At 44.5% G+C, this 26,661-nt stretch overlaps 1 protein-coding gene across 2 annotated transcripts in view; it reads left to right on the top strand.

The window, feature by feature from the left end:
* The window catches only part of TDRD9 (tudor domain containing 9), a 395,302-nt gene that overhangs the window by 51,831 nt on the left and 316,810 nt on the right, over positions 1-26,661 (top strand). Inside the window, exons 2-5 of one of the 2 annotated variants that reach the window (XM_077266617.1) lie at positions 10,191-10,282; positions 18,593-18,687; positions 19,167-19,388; positions 19,804-19,926. In XM_077266617.1, coding sequence (XP_077122732.1) covers positions 10,191-10,282; positions 18,593-18,687; positions 19,167-19,388; positions 19,804-19,926 — 532 coding nt within the window. The remainder of the gene's footprint in view (positions 1-10,190; positions 10,283-18,592; positions 18,688-19,166; positions 19,389-19,803; positions 19,927-26,661) is intronic. The other variant, XM_077266625.1, reaches the window with a different exon arrangement.

Genomic DNA, 26,661 nt, shown 5'->3' with positions numbered 1-26,661 from the left:
GTTAGGGTTAGAAGAAGGGCTAGGGTTAGAATAAGGGCTAGGGTTGCAATTAGGGTTAGGGTTGCAATTAGGGTTAGGGTTACAATTAGGGCTAGGGTTGGAATTAGGGTTAGAATTGGGCTATGTGCACACGGTGCGGATCCTCAGCGGATTGGTCGCTGCGGATTCGTAGCAGTTTTCCATCACGTTTACAGTACCACGTAAACCTATGGAAAACCAAATCCGCTGTGCCCATGGTGCGGAAAATACAGCACGGAAACGCTGCGTTGTATTTTCCGCAGCATGTCAATTCTTTGTGCGGATTCTGCAGCGTTTTACACCTGCTCCATAATAGGAATCCGCACGTGAAATACACACAAAAAACATTGGAAATCCGCGGTAAATCCGCAGGTAAAGCGCAGTGCGTTTTACCTGCGGATTTTTCAAAAACGGTGCGAAAAATCCGCACACAAGTTCGCAACGTGGGCACATAGCCTTAGGGTTAGGGTTGGAATTAGGGTTAAGACTAGGGTTAGGGGTGTGTTGGGGTTAGGGTTGTGGTTAGGGTTGGGATTAGGGTTAGGGGTGTGTTGGGGTTAGTGTTGGAGTTAGAATTGAGGGGTTTCCACTGTTTAGGCACATCAGGGGGTCTCCAAATGCGAGATGGCGCCACCATTAATTCCAGCCAATCTTGCGTTGGAAAAGTCAAATGGTGCTCTCTCCCTTCAGAGTCCCGACGTGTGCCCAAACAGTGGTTTACCCCCACATATGGGGTACCAGCGTACTCAGGAGAAACTAAACAACAACTTTTGGGGTCCAATTTCTCCTGTAACCCTTGGGAAAATAAAAAATTGCGGGCTAAAAAATTATTTTTGAGGAAAGAAGAATTATTTTTTATTTTCACAGCTCTGCGTTATAAACTTTTGTGAAGCACTTGGGGGTTCAAAGTGCTCACCACACATCTAGATAAGTTCCTTTGGGGGTCTAGTTTCCAAAATGGGGTCACTTGTGGGGGGTTTCTACTGTTTAGGCACATCAGTGGCTCAGCAAACGCAACGTGACGCCCGCAGAGCATTCCATCAAAGTCTGCATTTCAAAACGTCACTACTTCACTTCCGAGCCCCGGCATGTGCCCAAACAGTGGTTTACCCCCACATATGGGGTATCGGCGTACTCAGGAGAAACTGGACAACAACGTTTGGTGGTCAAATTTCTCCTGTAACCCTTGGAAAAATAAAAAATTGTGGGCTAAAAAATCATTTTTGAGAAAAGAAAAATTATTTTTTATTTTCATGGCTCTGCCTTATAAACTTCTGTGAAGCACTTCAAAGTGCTCACCACACATCTAGGTTAGTTCCTTGGGAGGTCTAGTTTCCAAAATGGGGTCACTTGTGGGGGAGCTCCAATGTTTAGGCACACAGGGGCTCTACAAATGCGACATGGTGTCCGCTAATGATTGGAGCTAATTTTCCATGCAAAAAGCCAAATGGTGTGCCTTCCCTTCCGAGCCCTGCCGTGCGCTCAAACAGTGGTTTACCCCTACATATGGAGTATCAGCGTACTCAGGACAAACTGGACAACAACATTTGGGGTCAAATTTCTGCTGTTACACTTGGGAAAATAAAAAATTCCGGGCTAAAAATTCATTTTTGAGGAAAGAAAAATTATTTTTATTTTCACGGCTCTGCGTTATAATCTGTGAAGCACCTGGGGGTTTAAAGTGCTCATTATGCATCTAGATAAGTTCCTTGGGCCGTCTAGTTGCCAAAATGGGGTCACTTGTGGGAGCGCTCCAATGTTTAGGCACACAGGGGCTCTCCAAACGCGACATGGTGTCCTCTAACGATGGAGATAATTTTTCATTCAAAAAGTCAAATGGTGCTCCTTCCCTTCCGAGCCTTATCATGTGCCCAAACAGTGGTTTACCCCCACATGTGAGGTATCGGTGTACTCAGGAGAAATTGCTCAACAAATTTTAGGATCCATTTTATCCTGTTGCCCATGTGAAAATGAAAATATTGAGGCAAAAAGAATTTTTTTTGTGAAAAAAAAAAAAAGTACTTTTTCATTTTTACGGATCAATTTGTGAAGCACCTGGGGGTTTAAAGTGCTCACTATGCATCTAGATAAGTTCCTTGGGGCGTCTAGTTTCCAAAATGGGGTCACTTGTGGGGAAGCTCCAATGTTTAGGCACACAGGGGCTCTCCAAACGCGACATGGTGTCCGCTAGAGATTGGAGCCAATTTTTCATTCAAAAAGTCAAATGGCGCTCCTTCCCTTCCAAGCCCTGTCTTGTGCCCAAACAGTGGTTTACCCCCACATATGAGGTATCAGCCTACTCAGGACAAATTGGACAACAACGTTCGTGGTCCAGTTTCTCCTTTTACCCTTGGGAAAATAAAAAAAATTGTAGCTAAAAGATCATTTTTGTGACTAAAAAGTTAAATGTTCATTTTTTCCTTCCATGTTGCTTCTGCTGCTGTGAAACACCTGAAGGGTTAATAAACTTCTTGAATGTGGTTTTGAGCACCTTGAGGGGTGCAGTTTTTAGAATGGTGTCACTTTTGGGTAATATCAGCCATATAGACCCCTCAAACTGACTTCAAATGTGAGGTGGTCCCTAAAAAAAAATGGTTTTGTAAATTTTGTTGTAAAAATGAGAAATCACTGGTCAAATTTTAACCCTTATAACTTCCTAGCAAAAAAAATTTTGTTTCCAAAATTGTGCTGATGTAAAGTAGACATGTGGGAAATGTTATTTATTAACTATTTTGTGTCACATAACTCTCTGGTTTAACAGAATAAAAATTCAAAATGTGAAAATTGCGAAATTTTCGCCAAATTTCCGTTTTTTTTCCACAAATAAACGCAGAAATTATTGACCTAAATTTACCACTAACATGTAGCCCAATATGTCACTAAAAAAACAATCTCAGAATCGCTAGGATCCGTTGAAGCGTTCCTGAGTTATTACCTCATAAAGGGACACTGGTCAGAATTGCAAAAAATGGCCAGGTCATTAAGGTCAAAATAGGCTGGGTCATGAAGGGGTTAAAGGGGTTGTCCATGTTTTACACCACACGAGTCTGCAGTAACTATTAATCCTTACATTGTGTAAAGTCTAAATGAATTGAGGCCAAAATTATTATTTTTTTCTTTAAATTACTAAGTTCACTATATGGTAAAACTGACTGGCAGTATGATCCTCCAGGTCAGTACGAGAACGTAGATACCAAGCATATTTATTAATTTATTGTTTTAAGTGGTGATTTTAAATTTTTTTTTTGGTCACCATTTTTGGGATATGGGACTGTACGAGGGCTTGCGTGTTGTTTGTGTTTGGTTTTGTTTTTTTTACACTCCCTGAACTTATGTCTTTACTGACCCCATTTTGGGATAGATATGATGTTTTCAAGTGTTTTGGTAGTCGATAAACCATAATTTTGTCTTTTTGATTTTATTTCTCGTTACACCGTTTTCTGATTGGATTAATTTAATTTGCATTTTGATAGATCGGACAATTACGGACGCAGCGATATCAAATGTGGCTTTCTTTATTGCTTTACTTAAAAAAAAAAGTTAAAATCAACCGTTTCATTATAATTCCAAAGCTTTATCACTTTTTACTATATTTAATATTGCCGCTGCAATAATTTGATCACTTGTGCTTTACATACACTGCTATTTATAGTGAAATCATGATCTCCTATGAAAGCCAGCTAAACGCTGGCTTTCACGGGAGGATAGTAATGAGGCACGTGGCTGGCACTCATCGGTGCCCAGTAATCACGTCACTGGCACACAGTTGTGCAAGTGGAATAACGCCTCCTGCCCGTGTGTGTTAACCCTCCGTCAGGGGCAACTAATCTGACAGGCGCAGCTCACTAAAGGTACCGTCACATTAAGCGACGCTGCAGCGATATAGACAACGATGCCGATCGCTGCAGCGTCGCTGTTTCGTCGTTGTGTGGTCGCTGGAGAGCTGTCACACAGACAGCTCTCCAGCGACCAACGATGCCGAAGTCCCCGGGTAACCAGGGTAAACATCGGGTTACTAAGCGCAGGGCCGCGCTTAGTAACCCGATGTTTACCCTGGTTACCAGTGTAAATGTAAAAAAACCCCAAACACTACATACTTACATTCCGGTGTCTGTCGCGGCGTCCGCTTCCCTGCACTGTGTAAGCGCCGGCCCTAAAGCAGAGCGGTGACATCACCGCTGTGCTTTGCTTTACGGCCGGCACTGACACATTCAGTGCAGGAAGCTCTGAGCAGCAGCGCGGACGCCGGGGGACGTGACAGACATCAGAAGGTGAGTATGTACTGTTTTTTTTTTTTTTTACTTTTACAATGGTAACCAGGGTAAATATCGGGTTACTAAGCGCGGCCCTGCGCTTAGTAACCCGATATTTACCCTGGTTACCATTGTAAAACATTGCTGGCATAGTTGCTTTTGCTGTCAAACACAACGATACATCCCGATCTGACGACCAAATAAAGTTCTGGACTTCTAGCTCCGACCAACGATATCACAGTGGGATCCAGATCTCTGCTGCGTTTGTCAAACACAACGATATCGCTATCCAGGACGCTGCAATGTCACGGATCGCTATCGTTATCGTTGTTAAGTTGTTCAGTGTGAAGGTACTGTACCTTTAGTTTCATTTCTCTATTTTCAGTGGTTTGTCTGGGAAACCCCCTCCTCCCAGTACCTTCCTAACTTTAACCCCTTAAGCCCCGAGGGTGGTTTGCACGTTAATGACCGGGCCAATTTTTACAATTCTGACCACTGTCCCTTTATGAGGCTATAACTCTGGAACGCTTTGACGGATCTTGGCGATTCTGACATTGTTTTCTCGTGACATATTGTACTTCATGTTAGTGGTAACATTTATTCGATATAACTTGCGTTTATTTGTGAAAAAAATTGAAATTTGGCGAAAATTTTGAAAATTTCGCAATTTTCCAACTTTGAATTTTTATGCCCTTAAATCACAGACATATGTCACGCAAAATACTTAATAAGAAACATTTTCCACATGTCTACTTTACATCAGCACAATTTTGGAACCAAAATTTTTTTTTGTGACGGAGTTATAAGGGTTAAAAGTTGACCAGCAATTTCTCATTTTTACAACACCATTTTTTTTTTTAGGGACCACATCTCATTTGAAGTCATTTTGAGGGGTCTATATGATAGAAAATACCCAAGTGTGACACCATTCTAAAAACTGCACCTCTCAAGGTGCTCAAAACCACATTCAAGAAGTTTATTAACCCTTCAGGTGTTTCACAGGAATTTTTGGAATGTTTAAATAAAAATGAACATTTAACTTTTTTTCACACAAAATTTATTTCAGCTCCAATTTGTTTTATTTTACCAAGGGTAACAGGAGAAAATGGACAATGGAAATTGTACAATTTGTCCTGAGTACGCTGATACCCCATATGTGGGGGGTAAACCACTGTTTGGGCGCATGGCAGAGCTCGGAAGGAAAGGAGCGCCATTTGACTTTTCAATGCAAAATTGACTGGAATTGAGATGGGACGCCATGTTGCGTTTGGAGAGCCCCTGATGTGCCTAAACATTGAAACCCCCTACAAGTGACACCATTTTGGAAAGTAGACCCACTAAGGAACTTATCTAGATGTGTGGTGAGCACTTTGACCCACCAAGTGCTTCACAGAAGTTTATAATGCAGAGCCGTAAAAATAAAAAATCATATTTTTTCAGAAAAATTATCTTTTCGCCCCCAATTTTTTATTTTCCCAAGGGTAAGAGAAGAAATTGGACCCCAATCTAGATGTGTTTTGAGAGCTTTGAACCCCCAAGTGTTTCACTACAGATTATAACGCAGAGCCGTGAAAATATATATATATTTTTTTTTCACAAAAATGATTTTTTAGCCCCCAGCTTTGTATTTTTACAAGGGTAACAGAATAAATTGGACCCCAAAATTTGTTGTCCAATTTGTCCTGAGTACGCTGATACCCCATATGTGGGGGGGGAACCACTGTTTGGGCGCATGACAGAGCTCGGAAGGGAAGGAGCGCCATTTGGAATGCAGACTTAAATGGATTGGTCTGCAGGCATCATGTTGCATTTGCAGAGCCCCTGATGTACCCAAACAGTACAAACCCCCCACAAGTGACCCCATATTGGAAACTAGACCTCCCAAGGAACTTATCTAGATGTGTTGTGAGAATTTTGAACCCCCAAGTGTTTCACTACAGTTTATAACGCAGAGCCGTGAAAATAAAACATCTTTTTTTTTTCTCACAAAAATGATTTTTAGCCCCCCAAATTTTTAATTTTCCCCAAGGATAACAAGAGAACTTGGACCCCAGAAGTTGTTGTTCAATTTGTCCCGAGTACGCTGATAACCCATATGTTGGGGTAAACCCCTTTTTGGGCGCACGGGAGAGCTCGGAAGGAAAGGAGCACTGTTTTACTTTTTCAACACAGAATTGGCTGGAATTGAGATTGGACGCCATGTCGCGTTTGGAGAGCCCTGATGTGCCTAAACAGTGGAAACTCCCCAATTGTACCTGAAACCCTAACCCAAACACACCCCTAACCCTAATCCCAACAGTAACCCTAACCACACCCCTAGCCCTGACACACCCATAATTCTAATCCCAACCCTAATCCAAACCGTAAATGTAATTCAAAACCTAACCCTAACTTTAGCCCCAACCCTAACCCTAACTTTACCTCCAACCCTAGCCCTAACCCTAACCCTAGCCCTAACCCTAACTTTAGCCCCAACCCGAACCCTAGCCCTAACCCTAACTCTAGCCCTAACCCTAACCTTAACCCTAGCCCTAATGGGAAAATGGAAATAAATACATTTTTTTAATTTTATTATTTTTCCCTAACTAAGGGGGTGATGAAGGAGGGTTTGATTTACTTATATAGCGTTTTTTATATCGAATTTTTATGATTGGCAGCTGTCACACACTAAAAGACGCTTTTTATAGCAAAAAAGTTTTTGCGTCTCCACATTTTGAGACCTATAATTTTTCCACATTTTGCTCCACAGAGTCATGTGAGGTCTTGTTTTTTGCGGGACGAGTTGACGTTTTTATTGGTAACATTTTCGGACACGTGACCGTTTTTGATCACTTTTTATTCCGATTTTTGTGAGGCAGAATGACCAAAAACCTGCTATTCATGAATTTCTTTTGGGAGAGGCGTTTATACCGTTCCACGTTTGGTAAAATTGATAAAGCAGTTTTATTCTTCGGGTCAGTATGATTACAGTGATACCTCATTTATATAATTTTTTTATGTTTTGGCGCTTTTATACGATAAAAACTATTTTATAGAAAAAATAATTATTTTGGTATCGCTTTATTCTCAGGACTATAACTTTTTTATTTTTTGCTGATGATGCTGTATGGCGGCTTGTTTTTTGCGGGACAAGATGACGTTTTCAGCGGTACCATGATTATTTATATCAGTCTTTTTGATCGCGTGTTATTCCACTTTTTGTTCGGCGGTATGGTAATAAAGCGTTGTTTTTTGCCTCGTTTTTTTTTTTTTTTCTTACGGTGTTTACTGAAGGGGTTAACTAGTGGGGCAGTTTTATAGGTTGGGTCGTTACGGACGCGGCGATACTAAATATGTGTACTTTTATTGTTTTTTTTTTAATTTAGATAAAGAAATGTATTTATGGGAATAATATATATTTTTTTATTATTTATTTAGGATTTTTTTTTTTTTTTCTTTTTACACATGTGGAAAAATTTTTTTTAAACTTTTTTACTTTGTCCCAGGGGGGGACATCACAGATCGATGATCTGGCAGTGTGCACAGCACTCTGCCAGATCTGCGATCTGCTGTGCAGGGCTGCAGGCTTACCAAGTGTCTGCACTGAGCAGGCACTCGGTAAGCCACCTCCTTCCCTGCAGGACCCGGATGCCGCGGCCATCTTGGATCCGGGACCTGCAGGGAGGAAGGAGGTAGGAGACCCTCGGAGCAACGCGATCACATCGCGTTGCTCCGGGGGTCTCAGGGAAGCACGCAGGGAGCCCCCTCCTTGCGCGATGCTTCCCTATACCGCCGGCACATCGCGATCATGTTTGATCGCGGTGTGCCGGGGGTTAATGTGCCGGGGGCGGTCCGTGACCGCTCCTGGCACATAGTGCCGGATGTCAGCTGCGATAGGCAGCTGACACCCGGCCGCGATCGGCCGCGCTCCCCCCGTGAGCGCGGCCGATCGCGTATGACGTACTATCCCGTCACCGGGAATTAAGTCCCAGGTCACCTTGACGGGATAGTACGTCATACGGGATTAAGGGGTTAAAGGCTGTGTGAAACCTGAGAAGCCTCTTGTGCTGCAGAGCTGCAGGAGATCAGATATCAGTGTTTTGGCTTCTCCGGCTCATTGCCCCTGAATGCATCACACCTTTGACGGTTAGAATTTGCTGTTTTTATTCATCCCAATTGTTTTTTTAGCTTGTTTTATGACTAGCTAGTGCTAAATTTGTGGATTTGTCATAGAAGGTTTTGTTAGAAATAAGAGTGTGCTTCTCAGGCACATTGCGCCCTAACACATATTCCCTTTCTTGCTTCAGCTTTTCTTCTGAAATGGCGAGGAGAATATTTGACTTGTCCAATGCCCTTCATGTTGAGCAAGTGCAAAATATACTGCTTGTTGATGAGACAGACCACTTACAGCTAGAAGTTTTAGGGGAAGAAAGTGACATTGATTCATAAGATGATGTGGAAGAATGTCCAGATGTGTCTGATACAGATCAAGATGGAGAGAGTGAAGAGGATGCTCAAGACATAGAAACAGATTACTTTTCTGGTTATTAAACATTTTTTTTCCACCTGATTATGTGTATTCTCATTTATTACATTCCTATTAAGGTAACTGATCACTTTTAGAGCATTGAAATTTTTTAAAAAGGAAAATATAGCCAATTTTCTAGCCTGTGCCGGACAGACGCAATGCCCCTAAACTCGTTATGAAACATATTGCCCCTGACGGAGGGATAAATGCCAACACCCCTGCCCCCCCCGCTGTTAGAGGCACATGATTCGTGATGCAGACCAATCGGCTGCAGAATGACCACTATTCAGGTAAACCTTTACCAATCCAGAGCTGTTTAATAGCCCATTTACCTGGGCAAACCAAAGTAAATGATGCGCACTGAGTGGTATGTAATGGATTGGTGGCTGCCATTGTTCTTGGCAGGTTTCGCAGGACTAAGTACTGACGAGAACTATTTTTGTTTTTTGCGCTGTGCAAAAGATAATTACACCATTTTTTTTCCTCGTTCATTGGTTAATCATCAGTCTGTTTGCGTGGAATATAATCGTGATACAAAGGTTTTTAAGAATAATACTTCACGATTATCTTTCAGTATAAATGCAGCTTAAAGTTTTTTCACCTATGCAATGGAAGAGTGATAACTTCCAGATTGGGTGGGCAATGACCACTGGGGGACCTCTGGTGATCCCAATAACGAGACTTTGAAATGTATGGATGGAGCAGTAGTCAGATATTCAAACATTGGAGCAGGTTTGCTTGGGAAATTTTAGCGGCTGCAGTGGAGTTTAAAAGGCACACAGTCTAATCCTCCAGCTGTTAAGGTACCCCATTGGTAAGGATGCCACTGGGGTGACAGGTGGAGCCTTTTTTCTGTTCAACCGCTTTGATGCCCTCTTAACTATTGCAGCAATGCTTAGTTCCCCCTGTGGTGGCGCTGCACTGACACGCTTGCTGCTTGATAACCCCTATGATTGCTGCTCATTGGTGTTGAAAGTGGGATAAGGCCAGTTTATTGGGAGAACAATAAAAGTCCAATTTTGACACCCCTCCCCCATCCTTTGAGGTCACACACATTAAATACTCTTTGGTACATTTTCCCTAGTTGGAGTGTTGCGTGGTAAATAAGCTGATCTCCATAGCTGAGCGGGATCAGGGCACATCCGATTGTTCACGGTGTCACAGTTGCTCTCTATCAATAAGAGCAATTAAACAAAATGCCTGGAAGCGATTCAACAGCACTTTGACGTGCACCGAATAGACAGTTTATTTCCACGGTGCAATGTAATAATCCCTCAATGAAGGAGGAAAAAATCTCCTCCAGCCTTACTCATCAGTTCCCCTGTGAGCTGATTTACAGTAATATTTGCTGTAACTGAAGGTTGTGGCATGTGCCCCGTGTAATATCTGTGTTTTGTGCTACTCTTTCCCAGGACACAATATGAAGTCTCTTATATTGCGGAGTTCAGGCACCTGGAAGATCAGGAGATGCAGAGCTGTGCCAGGGATGGCGGTGAACACCCAGGTATTCTCTCTGCATTGGCAGGTCATGGCCCAGATGCAATTTACATAGGCTGCCAAAATTGATAATGAAGACTTATCGTATTTTCACTGCTTGTCATGTATTTCACACCGTATTAAAGGCAGATCTTCTAAGCCGTGGTTAAGAGTTTAACCCTTAGAGACGTACTTCAGACATGCACTCTTATTGTATGGATGCGGCCGGGAGCTAAGCCAGCTCCCTAGAGTAAAATCTAGCACCGATTTCAAGAATTAAATGGCTGACAATTGTGATGGTATTTAAGTGGTTAAAAACTGTAAAGGGGTTTTGGTTCTGATGCCTGTCTGCACCATGCTATAATGGTGTGCCTATGGGTTGTTTTGGCAGCTGATGGCCGCCACATCTGTCTGGTTAGTATACTTCTCAAGCGAGTCTTCAAATGTAAAAATAATGGCGTCATTCAAAACTAAAACTTGTCCAGCAAAATAATAAGCCCTCATGTGGCAAAAATGAAAAATGGTTGCATCACCTAGCGGTTAAACAGCCTAATTTATTTAGAATTTTCATTGCTCAGCGTTTAGAAAGATAGCTGAGCCTTTGGGCAAATTGTTCCTACAAGTAGTTGAAAAATTCCCGCAGGGAGGCCATACAGGAGTCTTTCAAGAGCACAAACTTTCCATTTCTCGTAAGCCAGTGATGCCTGACTGCCTTGGTGGAAAGAGCGGTAGCTTGAAAGGGCAGAACTTTGCTCTTGGCAATGAAGGCTTCTGCCATCACAGATCAAATCCTTTTGAAGTTGGCTGCCCATGAGGCTGGAAGGCCCATGTAACCAGTACTGAAGTACAAGAGCAAAAAAGAGCGCCCCAAGGCTTCTTATATGGATAGATAAATAGAATCTGAGGCTCTGATCTAGTCCAGGCAATTCAGAGAACAATCTTTGGGATTGGAGGAATTACAGACTTGTGATTGATTAATGATTTCTTCATTGGCTTTGAAAGCCAAAACTACATTGGATGATAGACTTTAGGGTGTATAACCACCTTGCAGGAAGTTCAGGTAGCCCAGACACCATAACAAGTTTAAAGATAGGATTGCCATCTCAAACTTCCTCGGAATATCTGTAGTGAGGGCAGTAGTGATCCACTCTGGGGAGGAAGGGCTTAACCTGTTTTGGGAATAGCAGAGTGCTATAAATGGGAAAGGGAGTTTGGAGGAGGTAAGTCCAAACTAGACTGCAGAGATAAAAAGCGAACCCAAGCAGTCTAGCACTCCAAGGGATGGAAGTCTTTGTAGCTGAACTAATGACAGCTGCAATTCCAAGTGGTAAGCTTGGGCAATAAAGACTTGACGTCCCTAAACGATGATTTGAGAACAGACCCTTGGACGTCAGAACCTCCACCTTAACAGCCACGCTTGTTACTGTGACAGAGGTAAAGAGGGTGTATTAGCACACAGGTAAAAAGTGTCAAAAAAAACTTGACAGATTGTTCTGAATTGGTTTTTCATAGAGATTGTCCGAATAAGGGAAGATCGTCACCCCCTGCCACGAGGTGTGCCTTAAGGGAAGCAAAATTGTTGGACAAGACCCTGAAAGCTGGCAGGGAGCTCATGGGGAGGTCAACAGGAAAACACCAGAAATGCTTATTTGACTTGGCGGTAGGGATGGGAAGGCATGTTTTGCAGAAGCCTACAGGAGAAAGTAACTCTCCAAACACCAGTGGTGTAACTTGTGGGGGGAGGGGGCTCACCGTCCTTGGTTGTATAAGGAGAGAGACTCCCCCAACCCCCCCCCCCCCCCCTGTCTGAGGGAGACAGATTTGGTATGAGTAACATACTTGTCACATGTTTTCGCTCGCCTCACACACGACATTGGGGACATCAGCACTCCATTGCCTTAGCGGCCACAGAGGTATGGTATGTCCTCCCTGGGATGAAAGGTGGTGAGGAGGTTACTCACTTACCAATTGACAAAAGGGGAAAAAAATATTCTAATACATAAATAGGAAAAACATGTAGCAGACCTAATAAAGATAGTGTCTGCTTCTAAATGACTCGGAGCTAAAATCGAGAGGGTGTAGCCAAATTTGTGTTTGTTTTTGTACCCATGGTACTCTGCCCCCAATGTTAATAAAGGGAACCTATCAGCAGGATTGTGCACAGTAACCTACAGACACTATCAGGTGGACGCTGTTGTACTGATTACGGTGATACATTGGTTGATGAAATACATCTTTTAGTTGTTTAATCTTTATTTTCAGTTTTGTGTTAATGATATGCACTCAGTGACCTGCCCTCTATTTTACATAATAATAAAAAAATGAGATCTATAATATAACGCTGGGAGCGTCACTCTGTCCGAAGCCTTTATAGACTGCGCAAGCGCCGGCGCAGTATGGACCCCACAGAGTGACACTCCCAGGAGATCGCGGTATGCGTAAGCGCTGAACGCACACCGCAATCTCCAACGGAGAAGCAGGGACGTGCCAGGAGGGTGAGTATGCAATATTTACCTGTCCCGTTCCACCGATGCGCGCTGCTCCGTCCTCCACATCCTCGGCCTGTGACGCTCAGTTCAGAGGGTGCGATGACGCGCTTAATGCGTGCCGCCCTCTGACTGAACAGTCACAGCCAGAGGACCCGGAAGACGGAGTGGAGCATCGGTGGAACGGGGGACAGGTGACTATAGCAAGTACCGGGGGCCTGAGCTAGCGGCGACTCCGGCACCTGACCCCCACAGCGCGCCGGTGTCCCCGCCTGCTCAGGCCCCCAGCACTCGGCGCCCACCACAGCCACGCACAGCCGCCCGCACTCACCTCAGCCAGGCACAGCCGCCCGCACTCGGCACAGCCGCCCGCACTCGGCACAGCCGCCCGCACTCGGCACAGCCGCCCGCACTCGGCACAGCCGCCCGCACTCGGCACAGCCGCCCGCACTCGGCACAGCCGCCCGCACTCGGCACAGCCGCCCTCGGGCAGTAGAGCCGGAGAGAGAAAGATGGGAGCAACATATGGCAGAATGGGTGCAGCACATTACAACAGAATGGGGGCACAGGATGGGAGCAGCACATGACAGAATGGGGGCGCACACATGACAGGATGGGGGTGCAGGATGGGAGCACATGACAGGATGGGGCGCAGGATGGGAGCACATGACAGGATGGGGCGCAGGATGGGAGCACATGACAGGATGGGAGCAGCACATGACAGAATGGGGGCACAGGATGGGAGCAGCACATGACAGAATGGGGGCACACACATGACAGGATGGGGGTGTAGGATGGAGCAGCATATGACAGGATGGGGGCGCAGGATGGGAGCACATGACAGGATGGGGACGCAGGATGGAGCAGCACATGACAGGATGGGGGCGCAGGATGGAACAGCACATGGCAGGATGGGGATGCAGGATGGAGCAGCACATGACAGGATGGGGGCGCAGGATGGAGCAGAACATGACAGGATGGGAGCAGCACATACCAGGATGGAGACCATATACCAATATAAATGCTCGCCACCCGGGCGTAGAACGGGTTCAATAGCTAGTGTGTGTGTGTGTATATATATATATATATATATATTCTAAAATAAAAATCCTCCTCTGCAGGCAGTGGCGGCCAGTATACAGAAGCAGTATTGCTATTCATATTTTATATATTCCATATTGACATGCTTAAAGGGAACCTGTCACCCCCCCAAAATCGATGGTGAGGTAAGCTGACCGTCATCAGGGGCTTATCTACAGCATTCTGTAATGCTGCAGATAAGCCCCCGATGTTACCTGAAAGAGGAGAAAAAGAGGTTAGATTATACTCACCCAGGGGCGGTCCTGCTGCGGTCCGGTCCGATGGGCGTCTCAGGTCCGCTCCGGCGCCTCCCATCTTCATTCCATGACATCCTCTTCTGGTCTTCACGCCGCGGCTCCGGCGCAGGCGTACTTTGCCCTGTTGAGGGCAGAGCAAAGTACTGCAGTGCGCAGGTGCTCGGGCCTCTCTGACCTTTCCGGCGCCTGCGCACTGCAGTACTTTGCTCTGCCCTCAACAGGGCAGATAAAGTACGCCTGCGCCGGAGCCGCAGCCTGAAGACCAGGAGAGGACGTCATGGAATGAAGATGGGAGGCGCTGTACCGGACCTGAGACACCCATCGGGGCGGGACCGCCCCTGGGTGAGTATAATCTAACGTCTTTTTCTCCTCTTTCAGGTAACATCGGCGGCTTATCTACAGCATTACAGAATGCTGTAGATAAGCCCCTGATGACGGTGAGCTTACCTCACCATCGATTTTGGGGGTGACAGGTTCCCTTTAAGCACTACAGAGTGCAACTTTCTTTGTTTGAGTGACCTGCCCCCTTGTATGGCGCCTGTGCTGCAGCATGATCACATATATAATGTGTATGCAATCATACATGTTATCCCTATGTTCCTTTAAAAAAAAAAAAAAAAAAAGAAAAGTTTGAAAATGGTGCCGCCTGCACAGTAGCAGCACCATCTTGCTGGAGAATAAAAAAACGTCTCCACGAAGAGGACGCTGCCTGCGCAGTACCAGCTATTGCCAATCCAGCAGGTGCAGTCTTGCTGAAGAAAAAAAAAATGCCTCCTCCAATGTGGCGCCGTCTGTGCAGTAGCATCTAACGGATTGCTGATAGCTGTTACTGTGCAGGCGGTGCCATCTTAGTGGATACAATTTTTTTTTTTCCTCTATCAAGATGGCGTTGCCTGTGCAGTAGCGCCACACAATTCATGCATGCCCAGCAACCAACAGCAAGGTGGTCTCAAATCTGCTGGGTCCTAACGTGTCTAGTGTGAATACCTCTCTAAGGCTACTTTCACACATCAGGTTTTCGCTGTCAGGCTCAATCCGGCTAAACTTCCCCATAGACTTGTATTAGTGCCGGATGACCATGCGTTTCGTCCGGTTTTTGGCGGATCCTGCAGATCTGCCATTTCTGGAAAAAACTTCCATAGCAACGTTTTTTTTGTCTCCGGCGAAAAAGCCGGAAGCACCGGATCCGGCGCTTTCGGCTGTTAACAAGAATAGAAGCCTATGGGAGCCGGAAGGTGCCGGATTCCAGTTTTTTAAACTGAGCATGCTCCAAATTTTTTTTATCCAATTATCTGGATATGCTAGTCGGATCCGTCGAAAAAACGGATCCGTCGCATCAGTTTTTCACAATCTGCGCCGGATCCATTTTTTCCAACATTCACTGGATTGTGCCTGATGCAAAAAACCTGATGTGTGAAAGTAGCCTTAGACTGAAGTCTGAATTTCTGGGGAGATGTGAATACCTCTCTTCCAAGTCTGATTTTACGGGTAGGTAGGACCCTGTTGCAATTAAAATCCACCACATGCTGAAGGGCGGAGTGCTCAGTCAGAGAGCTAATATACGAATGACAAAAAGACTGACTGGCACTTCCAAGCTAATGTGAACAGGTGCATGCTAAAAGCAGCTACCTCCATATACAATAAACAAAAAAATGTTGCACTCTGCAGTGCTAAAGCATGTCCATATGGAATATATGAAGGGAGAGATCAGTGACCTGTCAGAAGCCATACTGGTAAATACTTAAGCAAAGCAACACATGAAGACCCCTCCACAGGCCGCCCCGAAACACGCATATCAACTCAAAACTGAAAATAAAGATTAAACACCCACAGGATGGATTTCATCAACCAAGGCATCATTTTAATTATTATAACGGTGCCGACCTGACACTGTGTGTAGGTTACTCTGCACAATCCTACTGACGGGTTCCCTTTAACAAGAAAAATAACAGCATTCTGGATGATTTTTTTGTCTTTCTACACGTTAGTGGTCTTTTTATATAACAAGACCATTTTCTGACTCTGTGAAAATGAAGTTTGCAGCCTGATTCACGTTTTCAACTATTCTCTTGTAGGAGTTTCTCGCCCAGCAATATAGGCTCGATATGCGGTTTCAGTGTTGAGAATGCTGCTGCCTTTGTGTTGAAGCACAGCTTCATTCCTGGAGTGATTTCTCTTTAGTAAACTCATGATGAATCATGTGCTTTTCAGTTTATGGTCAGTCTGATTGAGCTGCTGTCACGGGTTTACTGTGACAGAGAGGAGCCAGAAGGCTGCAGTATCTGATTTCTCCTACGCCTGCACTGATTAGAAGCACTTAACCTTCATATTAAATGGTGCAAGTTTATTTTAACAATGGAGGGGTTAATCTTCTCCGTTGAGAGCTCCTGGAAGCTTTCCTGCATTAAGCCTCAGCTGTGCACTGTTAGCCACTCTGATCTCCTTTGTAATCTGGGCCCTGGCTAGCACTCATTGTCAGAGCTAGCTTATGCTGCATAGCTGGAGGTTGGTGCTTCTTATTTGAGAAGGCGTTTGGTGGATTTATCTGTGACTGGTGCAAAGTTTTTGGTGTGTGCTAATCTCCCTTCTACTTAGGTTTTACCCCATTCTCAACTCCCCGGTGTATACCTCTGTTGTTAGTGTGAGTATATTAGTATGATTGGTATTTTCCTTTTATCCCTGTTCGTATTAACCTTGTTAATCTGGTTGGTGTATTATGGTACACTACTACTCCCCTTTTCCCTGGGTGGGGGAAGGGTACAGACTAAATGCGGATTCAGGAGCTAAGGCAAGGTATGTGGCCCCAGCTTCTTCACCATCAGAAGTAATCTGAGGAAAAGTGTGAGCTAGGGCGCCCTTAGTGTTAGGGACAGGGAAGGTACCCCTGGTCACTGGACAACCGACAACAGAGTGGTGACAGCTGCCCCTTTGATGCGCTCTCCTCTGACGTTGTTAAAACATCCCCTCCTTCAGCAATCTTAAACACTGAAAGAAGGCAGGGGGAGAACAGTGACGACAGAGCCATGAACAGGTCTGACGGATGTGTTAGATTTTGCAGACCTATTCGCTAAATAAAGGACTTGACAGTAGTAAAATGGTTGAAAATTTTTGATGATTTTGACAAGTTTTTTTCCATTCTTAAGTTGGGAAGCAAATGAGCAGTAAAAGAAATAAAAACTAAAAGTTCCACTTGACCTTTAAGGATGGGTAAGAAAAAAAAAAAACACCTTTTCATCGTCATCCATCATCATCATCTTCTTTATGGATATAGTTGTAAATGTGGTGAATGTGTGAAGACCATACCTTGCTAACAGCTTGCGCTTTCCCTGAGCTTTGCCAAGTCATGTGGAAATACCAAGTCTTACATTGTAACATGTTGATGTTTGCCAGAAGGAGTCGTAGATTTATTTTTTTTTCCTGGAGCATCCTACCCTCCTGACACAAGACTGAATTTATTCATGCGCATTCGATCCCCACTAATGTTAAATTGGATTGGATGGATGTTTATCAAAGTAACCGGTGGCTGCGGATTTACAAGACGTTCACCCGGAGATGCAGCGCAGGATCCAAAGCAAATGCCTCTCAGCAACCCAAAACTAAATGTCTCGTATTTCCTGAGTACGTGGACAGCATTTGTACAAACTCTCCGCCAGAACGAAGTCGACATGAGCATCCATTTACAGGATGAACCGAGGACTGACACTAAGGGGTTGGTCAAAATGAGCAAAGCCAGGGAAAGAATAGAATATTTGGTGTTTAAAGTAGTTGTTCTTATTTGGGGACATTATTTGTTCTTGCATGTGTGTATTTTTGGCTAGAAATTATTTTTGAAAATTGGATTTGTTTAAAAATGTGTTGCACAGTTTGCCTTGCTTACTGGTGGTTGCAGAATGCGTGGACTGACATGTCATCCATCAGCATGCCCGTCATGGCATTCTTATGGAGGGTTTGTATCCTCTCTTTCTGAGCTCCTCTCAGCTTTATGACCACAGACCACCATCAAAGATGACGATGCCAGAAGATAAAAAGCCTGTAAATGTCAAATGGCTTAAAATCTTTAATGAAGCCCCATTGCAAAAATTATTTTGTATCCCCAAATACTATGATTTAGGAGGAAAAAAAGCTTTAACTTGGGTCTCCCCTTAGCAAAATGGTGACGGGATGCAGAGCCACAACTGTGGCCCCTTCATTCTGTGGATCATTGGGGATCTGACATCACTTTATAAGCTGCTAATGCCCATTATATTCTCTGGCCTTTCCTCATGTAGCAAATAGTAAATTATTTTAATTCTATGTTGTACTATTACTCTTCCTCCTTGAAATTTAGGAGTTAATGAATTACCATCCTGCTTGTCCGCGAGGTGCATCCCTACACGATCACCAGGAAATGTTAAAACCTTCTATTGGGAATAACTGATGAACCATGAAATGCCCATATTGTCCTTTCACTTTTATATTCCGTCTGGACTTCAAAAATGTTTCTTTTCTCTTTCTTTTAAAAACCCGTGTTATCAGGCCCTCTCCGCCCGCCGTCTAAAGTGGATAAGATGCCCAAGTCAGAAGCTGAGGTCAGATACCCTGAATTGCCCATATTAAAGAACAGAGAAGAGGTAAGATAGTCAAGTGGGATTCTCTGACATTTTACATTTATGGGAACAACAGGCAACGGAGATGCAAAAAAACAGAACAAAGCCCTTTCTCGTAGTACCGCTTAGGAAGTCAGAGGGTGTGTTGGTATGACCTTTTGTGTGGCGAGTCACTACTTAACACTGGATTGCTCAGTGATAGACATTAGCCCCATGCCTGGCAGATATCCTGCATGTGTCCTACTGTATTCCATTTACTGGGCTCACGCCTGGTGTTGGATAGTTACATGCCCAATGTCAGATCAGGTGGCAGAGCGAACCCAACTCACCATCTGATCGTTCGGGACTATTAGGAAGACCATACCTGTGCACCATTGAGTTGTAGGAGTGAATTTCCTGAATTAAGGGTGAGGCTATTGGCCTTCTTTTTATCTAGTTTTAAGGTGGCAAAATAAAGTTTACCAGTTATTGGCAAAGTATCTTTTTTTTTTTCTCCTATGTAGTTAATCACTTTAATTGAGAGCAATTCAGTTGTGATCATACACGGAGCAACTGGAAGCGGAAAGAGTACACAACTGCCCCAATATATTCTGGATTACTACATGCAGCGCTCTGCCTACTGCAATGTAGCAGTGACCCAGCCCCGGAAGATCGCTGCTCGCAGCATTGCCACGTGGATTAGCAAGGAGAGAAAGTGGCCTCTGAGCGGGATAGTAGGCTATCAGGTGTGTTATTAGGAAGTGTTATGTGTATTTATATTTTCTACATTTGCTCTGCAATGTTTACGACTCCCATGCAAATAAACTGAGAAAGAACTGCACATCCCAGGCACGACCCCTCCATTGACATCGGTGCAAGACGTAGCTCCTCTCCTGAGATGGATGCTGGTCCTCCGCCACTGGGTCCATCTTATGGATATCCCATAAATGTACGACTCCCATTGTATAAAAAAAACTTTGACATTTTTGAAAATTAGTATTTATATCTGATCGTTCCAAACTTTATTCACTATGAATTTAACCCGATTGCAAAGTCCCCACCTTCCAGAAACTGTGAATTGTTTTTTTTTAATTTTTTATAACTAAATCTGTGTATTCACCTTTCTAAATACTTTCTTTGTACTTTATTCTTCTATTAAAGGTCTCCCTCGAAAAAAAGGCATCCGCTGACACTCGCCTGATGTACATGACCACCGGTGTTCTCCTGCAGAAGATAGTGGTTGCTAAAAGCTTGGCTGAATTCACTCACATTTTTATTGATGAGGTAGACCCTTTTGTGTGGACAGATTGGTGGTACTTATACTGCTGATGCTTGACTCTGTACTTGTACCTGTGGGATCACCGCATGAGGAGAGGTTTACATCCTCAAGAATAGGGCTCAGCAACGTGCAGTCCTACAGCAAGTCCTGGCAATCACAAGGCATGCTGAAAGTTGTAGTATCACAAGAATTGAAGAGCTGCGAGTTACTGACCCCTGTTAACATGGATCAGAAGTGCCCAAACTATACTGCGGTTTCTTGCAAATTCTTCCTCATCTTAGCCATGCATTTTGGAAGAAATGGAGGACTAGGGTCTTATGTTTTAGTTTATATTTTTTAAAAGACTGAATTCTAGACATAAAGGTGTTGTGTTGTCAGCTAAAAAACATAAGGACACCTGTAGGTAATGCTTGAAGACAACCAAATAGGCATTACTTATCTGCCAAAGCCTCTGTAGCTCCAGCGCTGTCATTCTCCTGAGCCACTGGTCTTTGATCACAGGGTCGCAATTAGTGATGCCCAGTCATCAACAGGTGACTTCTGCAGCCAATCACTGTCCTCAGTGCTCTTGTTCTGTCTACCTCAGCATCATTCCTCTTTTTAGTGATTGGCTGCAGCGTTTACATATTGTGTAGATGGACATCACCATTATGGCTCTTGTGATGGATTTGCAGAAGCTTTAGCACATTGTTGTTAGTGTTTGTGGTGGTTTGTTGTTGTGTTTTTTTATTTGTTTTTCCAGCATTACTTACCCAGGCAACCCCTCTAATAGGAACTTATCAGTTGATGGTGTGAATTGATTTGTAAGGAGCTGGTCCAGTGGCCACGGCCTTCAGACCTGCTTCTTGCCATATGGCATTTCCGGCTCTTCCTTTTGATTTCCTAAGGCTTCTTTCACACTAGCTTTGGCACGGGGCCGACGCGCGTTGTGAAAGTGATGCCCGATGTGGGCAGCGGAAGCAGTCTTATGACGCTTCCGCTGCCCCATTGTAATGTCCGGGGAGGAGGGGGCGGAGTTTCGACCACCCATGCGCGGTCGAAAATGGCGAACACGACGCGCAAAAAAACGTTACATGTAACTTTTTTTGTGCCGACGGTCCGCCAAAACACGACGCAACCGTCGCACGACGTTTGTGACGTGTGGCCATACGTCGCAATGCGTTGCTAATGTAAGTCTATGGGGAAAAACGCATCCTGCGGACAACTGTGCAGGATGCGTTTTTTCTCCTAAATGACGCTAGTGTGAAAGTAGCCTTATTAAGAGAGCCACAAATGGTGTCAGGTAGGAGTTGGCTCTCTGGGCTCCTCTCCTTCAGTCAGCGACTTACCAGCAAAAAAGTAAGAGAGCATTCTGTAGTAATACCGAACATCAGCATTCGTTATTTTTTTTTTTTAATTTTGTGGATTCAATAATTATTTTATTTTTCCCGTTCTATATCTCCTCTTTTTTAGTAAAAATATTAGTATGTTTGCTCTCTGCATGATGTGACATTATCCTCTTCTGAAATCCTGAGCTTGTGATATTAAGGCCGGTTGCTTTTGAGTTGAGTGATAACATAAGCAGGGGATTATTACTTACTAGAAGAGGATAAACCAGAGAAAGGGTTTTATTGGTGGAATTTAATGAAGGATGAAAAATCTGACAAATATAGCTGTCGGGAGTGGCGTTTCTCAAGTCGTTAAAATGGTCGACAGACACTGAAAGTGGGACACGCAGTAAGCATAATAGACAGTTGAGTCGCTTTATAGGGACGCAGGAATCGTCATATTTTCTATTTTTGTACATTTGCTCAATGTTTCTTCTCTTCTCCATGCCTGTAATAAGCAATGTTCTTTATCTAACATGGTAAGACATGAAGCAGCGGTTCTTACAGGAGGCTTGATGGTCATTTTTGCTGTTTAGTCAAAAGCGTTGTGCCATTTTTTTTTTTTTTTAATGGAACCTGTCAGCAGGTTTGTGCACAGTAACCTACAGACACTGTCAGGCCGGCGCTATTCTACTGATTAAAATGATACCTGCGTTGATGAAATCTGTATTGCGGCTGTTGTTTATTCTTTTTTAGTTTTAAGTTAATGATATGCCCGTGGGGGCTTCATGTGGTCCTCTGATTACATATTCAGCTGTATGGTTTCTGACCGGTCACTGATCCCTCAGTGACCTTCCCCTGTTTTACGTAATGAATATTATATATTTAAAAAAAACAAACAAAAAAATACACCTGTAGCAGGTGGCGGCACCTACACTGAATTATGATTACATTTGTAATGTGCATTTAATTCCTTTATTGGATGCTATCAACAAATTCATGGCAGCGCCATCTTGCTAGAGCAAAAAAAAAATGTCTCCACTAAGATGGTGCCAGCCAGGGCCTGCGCAGTAGCATCTATTGGCGATCCAATACTACAGTGCTGGTGGTGCCATCTTTGAGGAGGCTTTTTTTTTTCCTCTAGCAAGATGGCGCCGCTTGCGCAGTAGCATCTAAAGGATCGCCGATGGCTTCTGTGCAGTCACGGCCGGCGCCATTTTGTGGTACTTAATGAATTTATAGCATCAAATAAAAGAATTACATGTACATTAAACATGCGATCATTCTGCTATGCAGGTACCGGCGCATATAAGGTCCCCCCCTACAGGCCCTCCCTGAAGCGCGGGCATGTCATAAACTAAAAAGTGAAAATAAAGATTAAACAACCACAAGGCGGATTTCATTAACAAAGGCATCATTTTAATCAGTATAACGGCGCCGACCTGACACTGTCTGTAGGTTACTCATCATAATCCTGCTGACAGGTTTCCTTTAAAGCATATGGATGCTATGCAGCAAACTCTGCTTTACCCAGCTTTGCCTGGTCTTGTGATTTATATAAAACTTAATTTCCCTGTCCCCCTATGACGGCACCACCGAGAGAGGGGATCCGCCTACCAAGGACAGGAAACCTACAGATAAAAAGGTGGTACCTCTCGCCCGTATCAGTTTGGTTTCCTGTCCTTGATGGGGAATGTACAGAAGCCTACCTTGATCTTTGTGGGATTCTGGGGCCAGTCAGTCTGATTCAGGCAGCGAGGGTTCCCTGCCTCGGCTGGCGTGGTCACCCGAAACGCCACCGCTGGGGTTAGTGAGCCTCTAGGGTGTGCGAGGAGAGGCGGCAAGGAGAGGATCGCGGCCGCCTCTCCAGGGGAAAGCTCCTCATGGCGGACACCGGCAGCACGCCTTTACGTGGGGGGTGTCCCTTTAAGCAGGGAAGAGGCAGTATGCGAAGCCGCCTCCCCCGGTACAAAAACTGCTGTTACTGGGGTCCTGGGGACTCCGGGAACCAGGATACACACGCGGTAAGGCACGGCGCCATGTTGGGGGCTGTACCGCCGCAAGGCATCCCCGGCCGGCCAGTGCGCATGCACGAAAATGGTGACACGAATAGGCACAAAGCAGGACTGGGTAACCAGTCAGTGCGCAGGGGTTAATGACGCACGAGCACAGGACAGGACTGGGTAATCCAGTCAGAGCGCTATTTAAGGAGGACAGCACTCTTGTCGGACGCTTGTAATGGAGCTCGACCAGCGTTCTCCAGTAACCATGAGTGATCTGGACCTGCAGGAGAAATCCCCTCCATCCAGATCGCCGCCGCAGCAGCAAAAAAGGCGGCCAAAGACAAAAGGGAAACAAGCTTCCCACCACCAGCAGCACGATGTAACCGGCAAAGGACGCTTGGGATCACAGCACAGCAAAGGCTCCAGCGCAGCGTCTGGCATGAGGGAAAATCCGACTGCAGATACGGATCATCCCCAACCGGTACTGATGGGTCCACCAGATGGTGATTGATCTTCGGATAAGCTAGTGGTTAACCCCTTTACCCCCAAGGGTGGTTTGCACGTTAATGACCGGGCCAATTTTTACAATTCTGACCACTGTCCCTTTATGAGGTTATAACTCTGGAACGCTTCAACGGATCTTGGCGATTCTGACATTGTTTTCTCGTGACATATTGTACTTGATGATAGTGGTAAAAATTCTGCGATATAACTTGCGTTTATTTGTGAAAAACACGGAAATTTGGCGAAAATTTTGAAAATTTCACAATTTTCCTACTTTGAATTTTTATGCCCTTAAATCACAGATATGTCACGCAAAATACTTAATAGGTAACATTTCCCACATGTCTACTTTACATCAGCACAATTTAGAAACCAAAATTTTTTTTTGTTAGGGTGTTATAAGGGTTAAAAGTTGACCAGCAATTTCTCATTTTTACAACACCATTTTTTTTTTAGGGACCACATCTCATTTGAAGTCATTTTGAGGGGTCTATATGATAGAAAATACCCAAGTGTGACACCATTCTAAAAACTGCACCCCTCAAGGTACTCAAAACCACATTCAAGAAATGTATTAACACTTCAGGTGTTTCACAGGAATTTTTGGAATGTTTAAATAAAAATTAACATTTAAAATTTTTTTACACAAAATTTATTTCAGCTCCAATTTGTTTTATTTTACCAAGGGTAACAGGATAAAATGGACCCCAAAAGTTGTTGTACAATTTGTCCTGAGTACGCTGATACCCGATATGTGGGGGTAAACGACTGTTTGGGCGCATGGCAGAGCTCGGAAGGGAAGGAGCGGTGTTTGACTTTTCAATGCAAAATTGACTGGAATTGAGATGGGACACCATGTCGCGTTTGGAGAGCCCCTGATGTGCCTAAACATTAAACCCCCCCACAAGTGACACCATTTTGGAAAGTAGACCCCCTAAGGAACTTATCTAGATGTGTTTTGAGAGCTTTGATCCCCCAAGTGTTTCACTACAGTTTATAACGCAGAGCTGTGAAAATAAAAAATGTTTTTTTCCACAAAAATGATTTTTTAGCCCCCAGTTTTGTATTTTCCCAAGGGTAACAGGAGAAATTGGACCCCAAAAGTTGTTGTCCAATTTGTCCTGAGTATGCTGATACTCCATATGTCGAGGTAACCACTGTTTGGGCGCATGGCAGAGCTCGGAAGGGAATGAGCGCCATTTGGAATGCAGACTTAGATGGATTGGTCTGCAGGCGTCACGTTGCATTTGCAGAGCCCCTGATGTACCCAAACAGTAGAAACCCCCAAAAGTGACCCCATATTGGAAACTAGACCTCCCAAGGAACTTATCTAGATGTGTTGTGAGAACTTTGAACCCCCAAGTGTTTCACTACAGTTTACAACGCAGAGCCGTGAAAATAAATAAAAAATCTTTTTTTTCCCACAAAAATGATTTTTAGCCCCCCAAATTTATACTTTCCCAAGGGTAACAAGAGAAATTGGACCCCAAAAGTTGTCCAATTTGTCCCGAGTACGCTGATGCCCCATATGTTGGGGTAAACCCCTGTTTGGCGCACGGGAAAGCTCGGAAGGGAAGGAGCACTGTTATACTTTTTCAATGCAGAATTGGCTGGAATTGAGATCAGATGCCATGTCGCGTTTGGAGAGCCCCTGATGTGCCTAAACAGTGGAAACTCCCCAATTCTAACTGAAACCCTAATCCAAACACACCCCTAACCTTAATTCCAACGGTAACCCTAACCACACCCCTAACCCTGACACACCACTAACTCTAATCCCAACCCTAATCCCAACCGTAAATGTAATCCAAACCCTAAAGGTACCTTCACACTGAACAACTTAACGATATCGCTAGCAATCCGTGACGTTGCAGCGTCCTGGATAGCGATATCGTTGTGTTTGACACGCAGCAGCGATCTGGATCCTGCTGTGATGTCGTTGGTCGGAGCTAGGAGGCCAGCACCTTATTTCGTCGCTGGATCTCCCGCAGACATCGCTGGATCGGTGTGTGTGACACCGATCCAGTGATGTCTTCACTGGTAACCAGGGTAAACATCAGGTTACTAAGCGCAGGGCCGCGCTTAGTAACCCGATATTTACCTTGGTTACCAGCGTAAAAGTAAAAAAACAAACAAACACTACATACTTACATTCCGCTGTCTGTCCCCCGGCGCTGTGCTTCTCTGCACTGTGTAAGTGCCAGCCGGAAAGCAGGGCACAGCGGTGACGTCACCGCTCTGCTTTCCGGCCGCTGTGCTTACACAGTGCAGAGAAACAGAAGGCCGGGGGACAGACAGCGGAAGGTAAGTATGTAGTGTTTGTTTTTTTTTTACTTTTACGCTGGTAACCAGGGTAAACATCGGGTTACTAAGCGCGGCCCTGCGCTTAGTAACCCGATGTTTACCCTGGTTACCCGGGGACTTCGCATAGTTGGTCGCTGGAGAGCTGTCTGTGTGACAGCTCTCCAGCGACCAAACAGCGACGCTGCAGCGATCGGGATCATTGTCTGTATCGCTGCAGCGTCGCTAAGTGTGACGGTACCTTTACCCTAACTTTAGCCCCAACCGTAACCCTAACTTCAGCCCCAACCATAACCCTAGCCCTAGCCCTAGCCCTAACCCTAGCCCTAATGGGAAAATGGAAATAAATACATTTTTTTAATTTTATTATTTTTCCCTAACTAAGGGGATGATGAAGGGGGGTTTGATTTACTTTTATAGCATTTTTTTATAGCGGATTTTTATGATTGGCAGCTGTCACACACTAAAAGACGCTTTTTATAGCAAAAAAGTTTTTGCGTCTCCACATTTTGAGACCTATAATTTTTCCATATTTTGGTCCACAGAGTCATGTGAGGTCTTGTTCTTTGCGGGACTAGTTGACGTTATTATTGGTAACATTTTCGGACACGTGACAGTTTTTGAT

Source organism: Ranitomeya variabilis, chromosome 1 (assembly GCF_051348905.1).
Source record: "Ranitomeya variabilis isolate aRanVar5 chromosome 1, aRanVar5.hap1, whole genome shotgun sequence".
NCBI classification, from domain to species: Eukaryota; Metazoa; Chordata; class Amphibia; order Anura; family Dendrobatidae; genus Ranitomeya; species Ranitomeya variabilis.
Note: the sequence above shows the minus strand (reverse complement) of the source record. Positions and strands in the feature narration are given on the sequence as shown.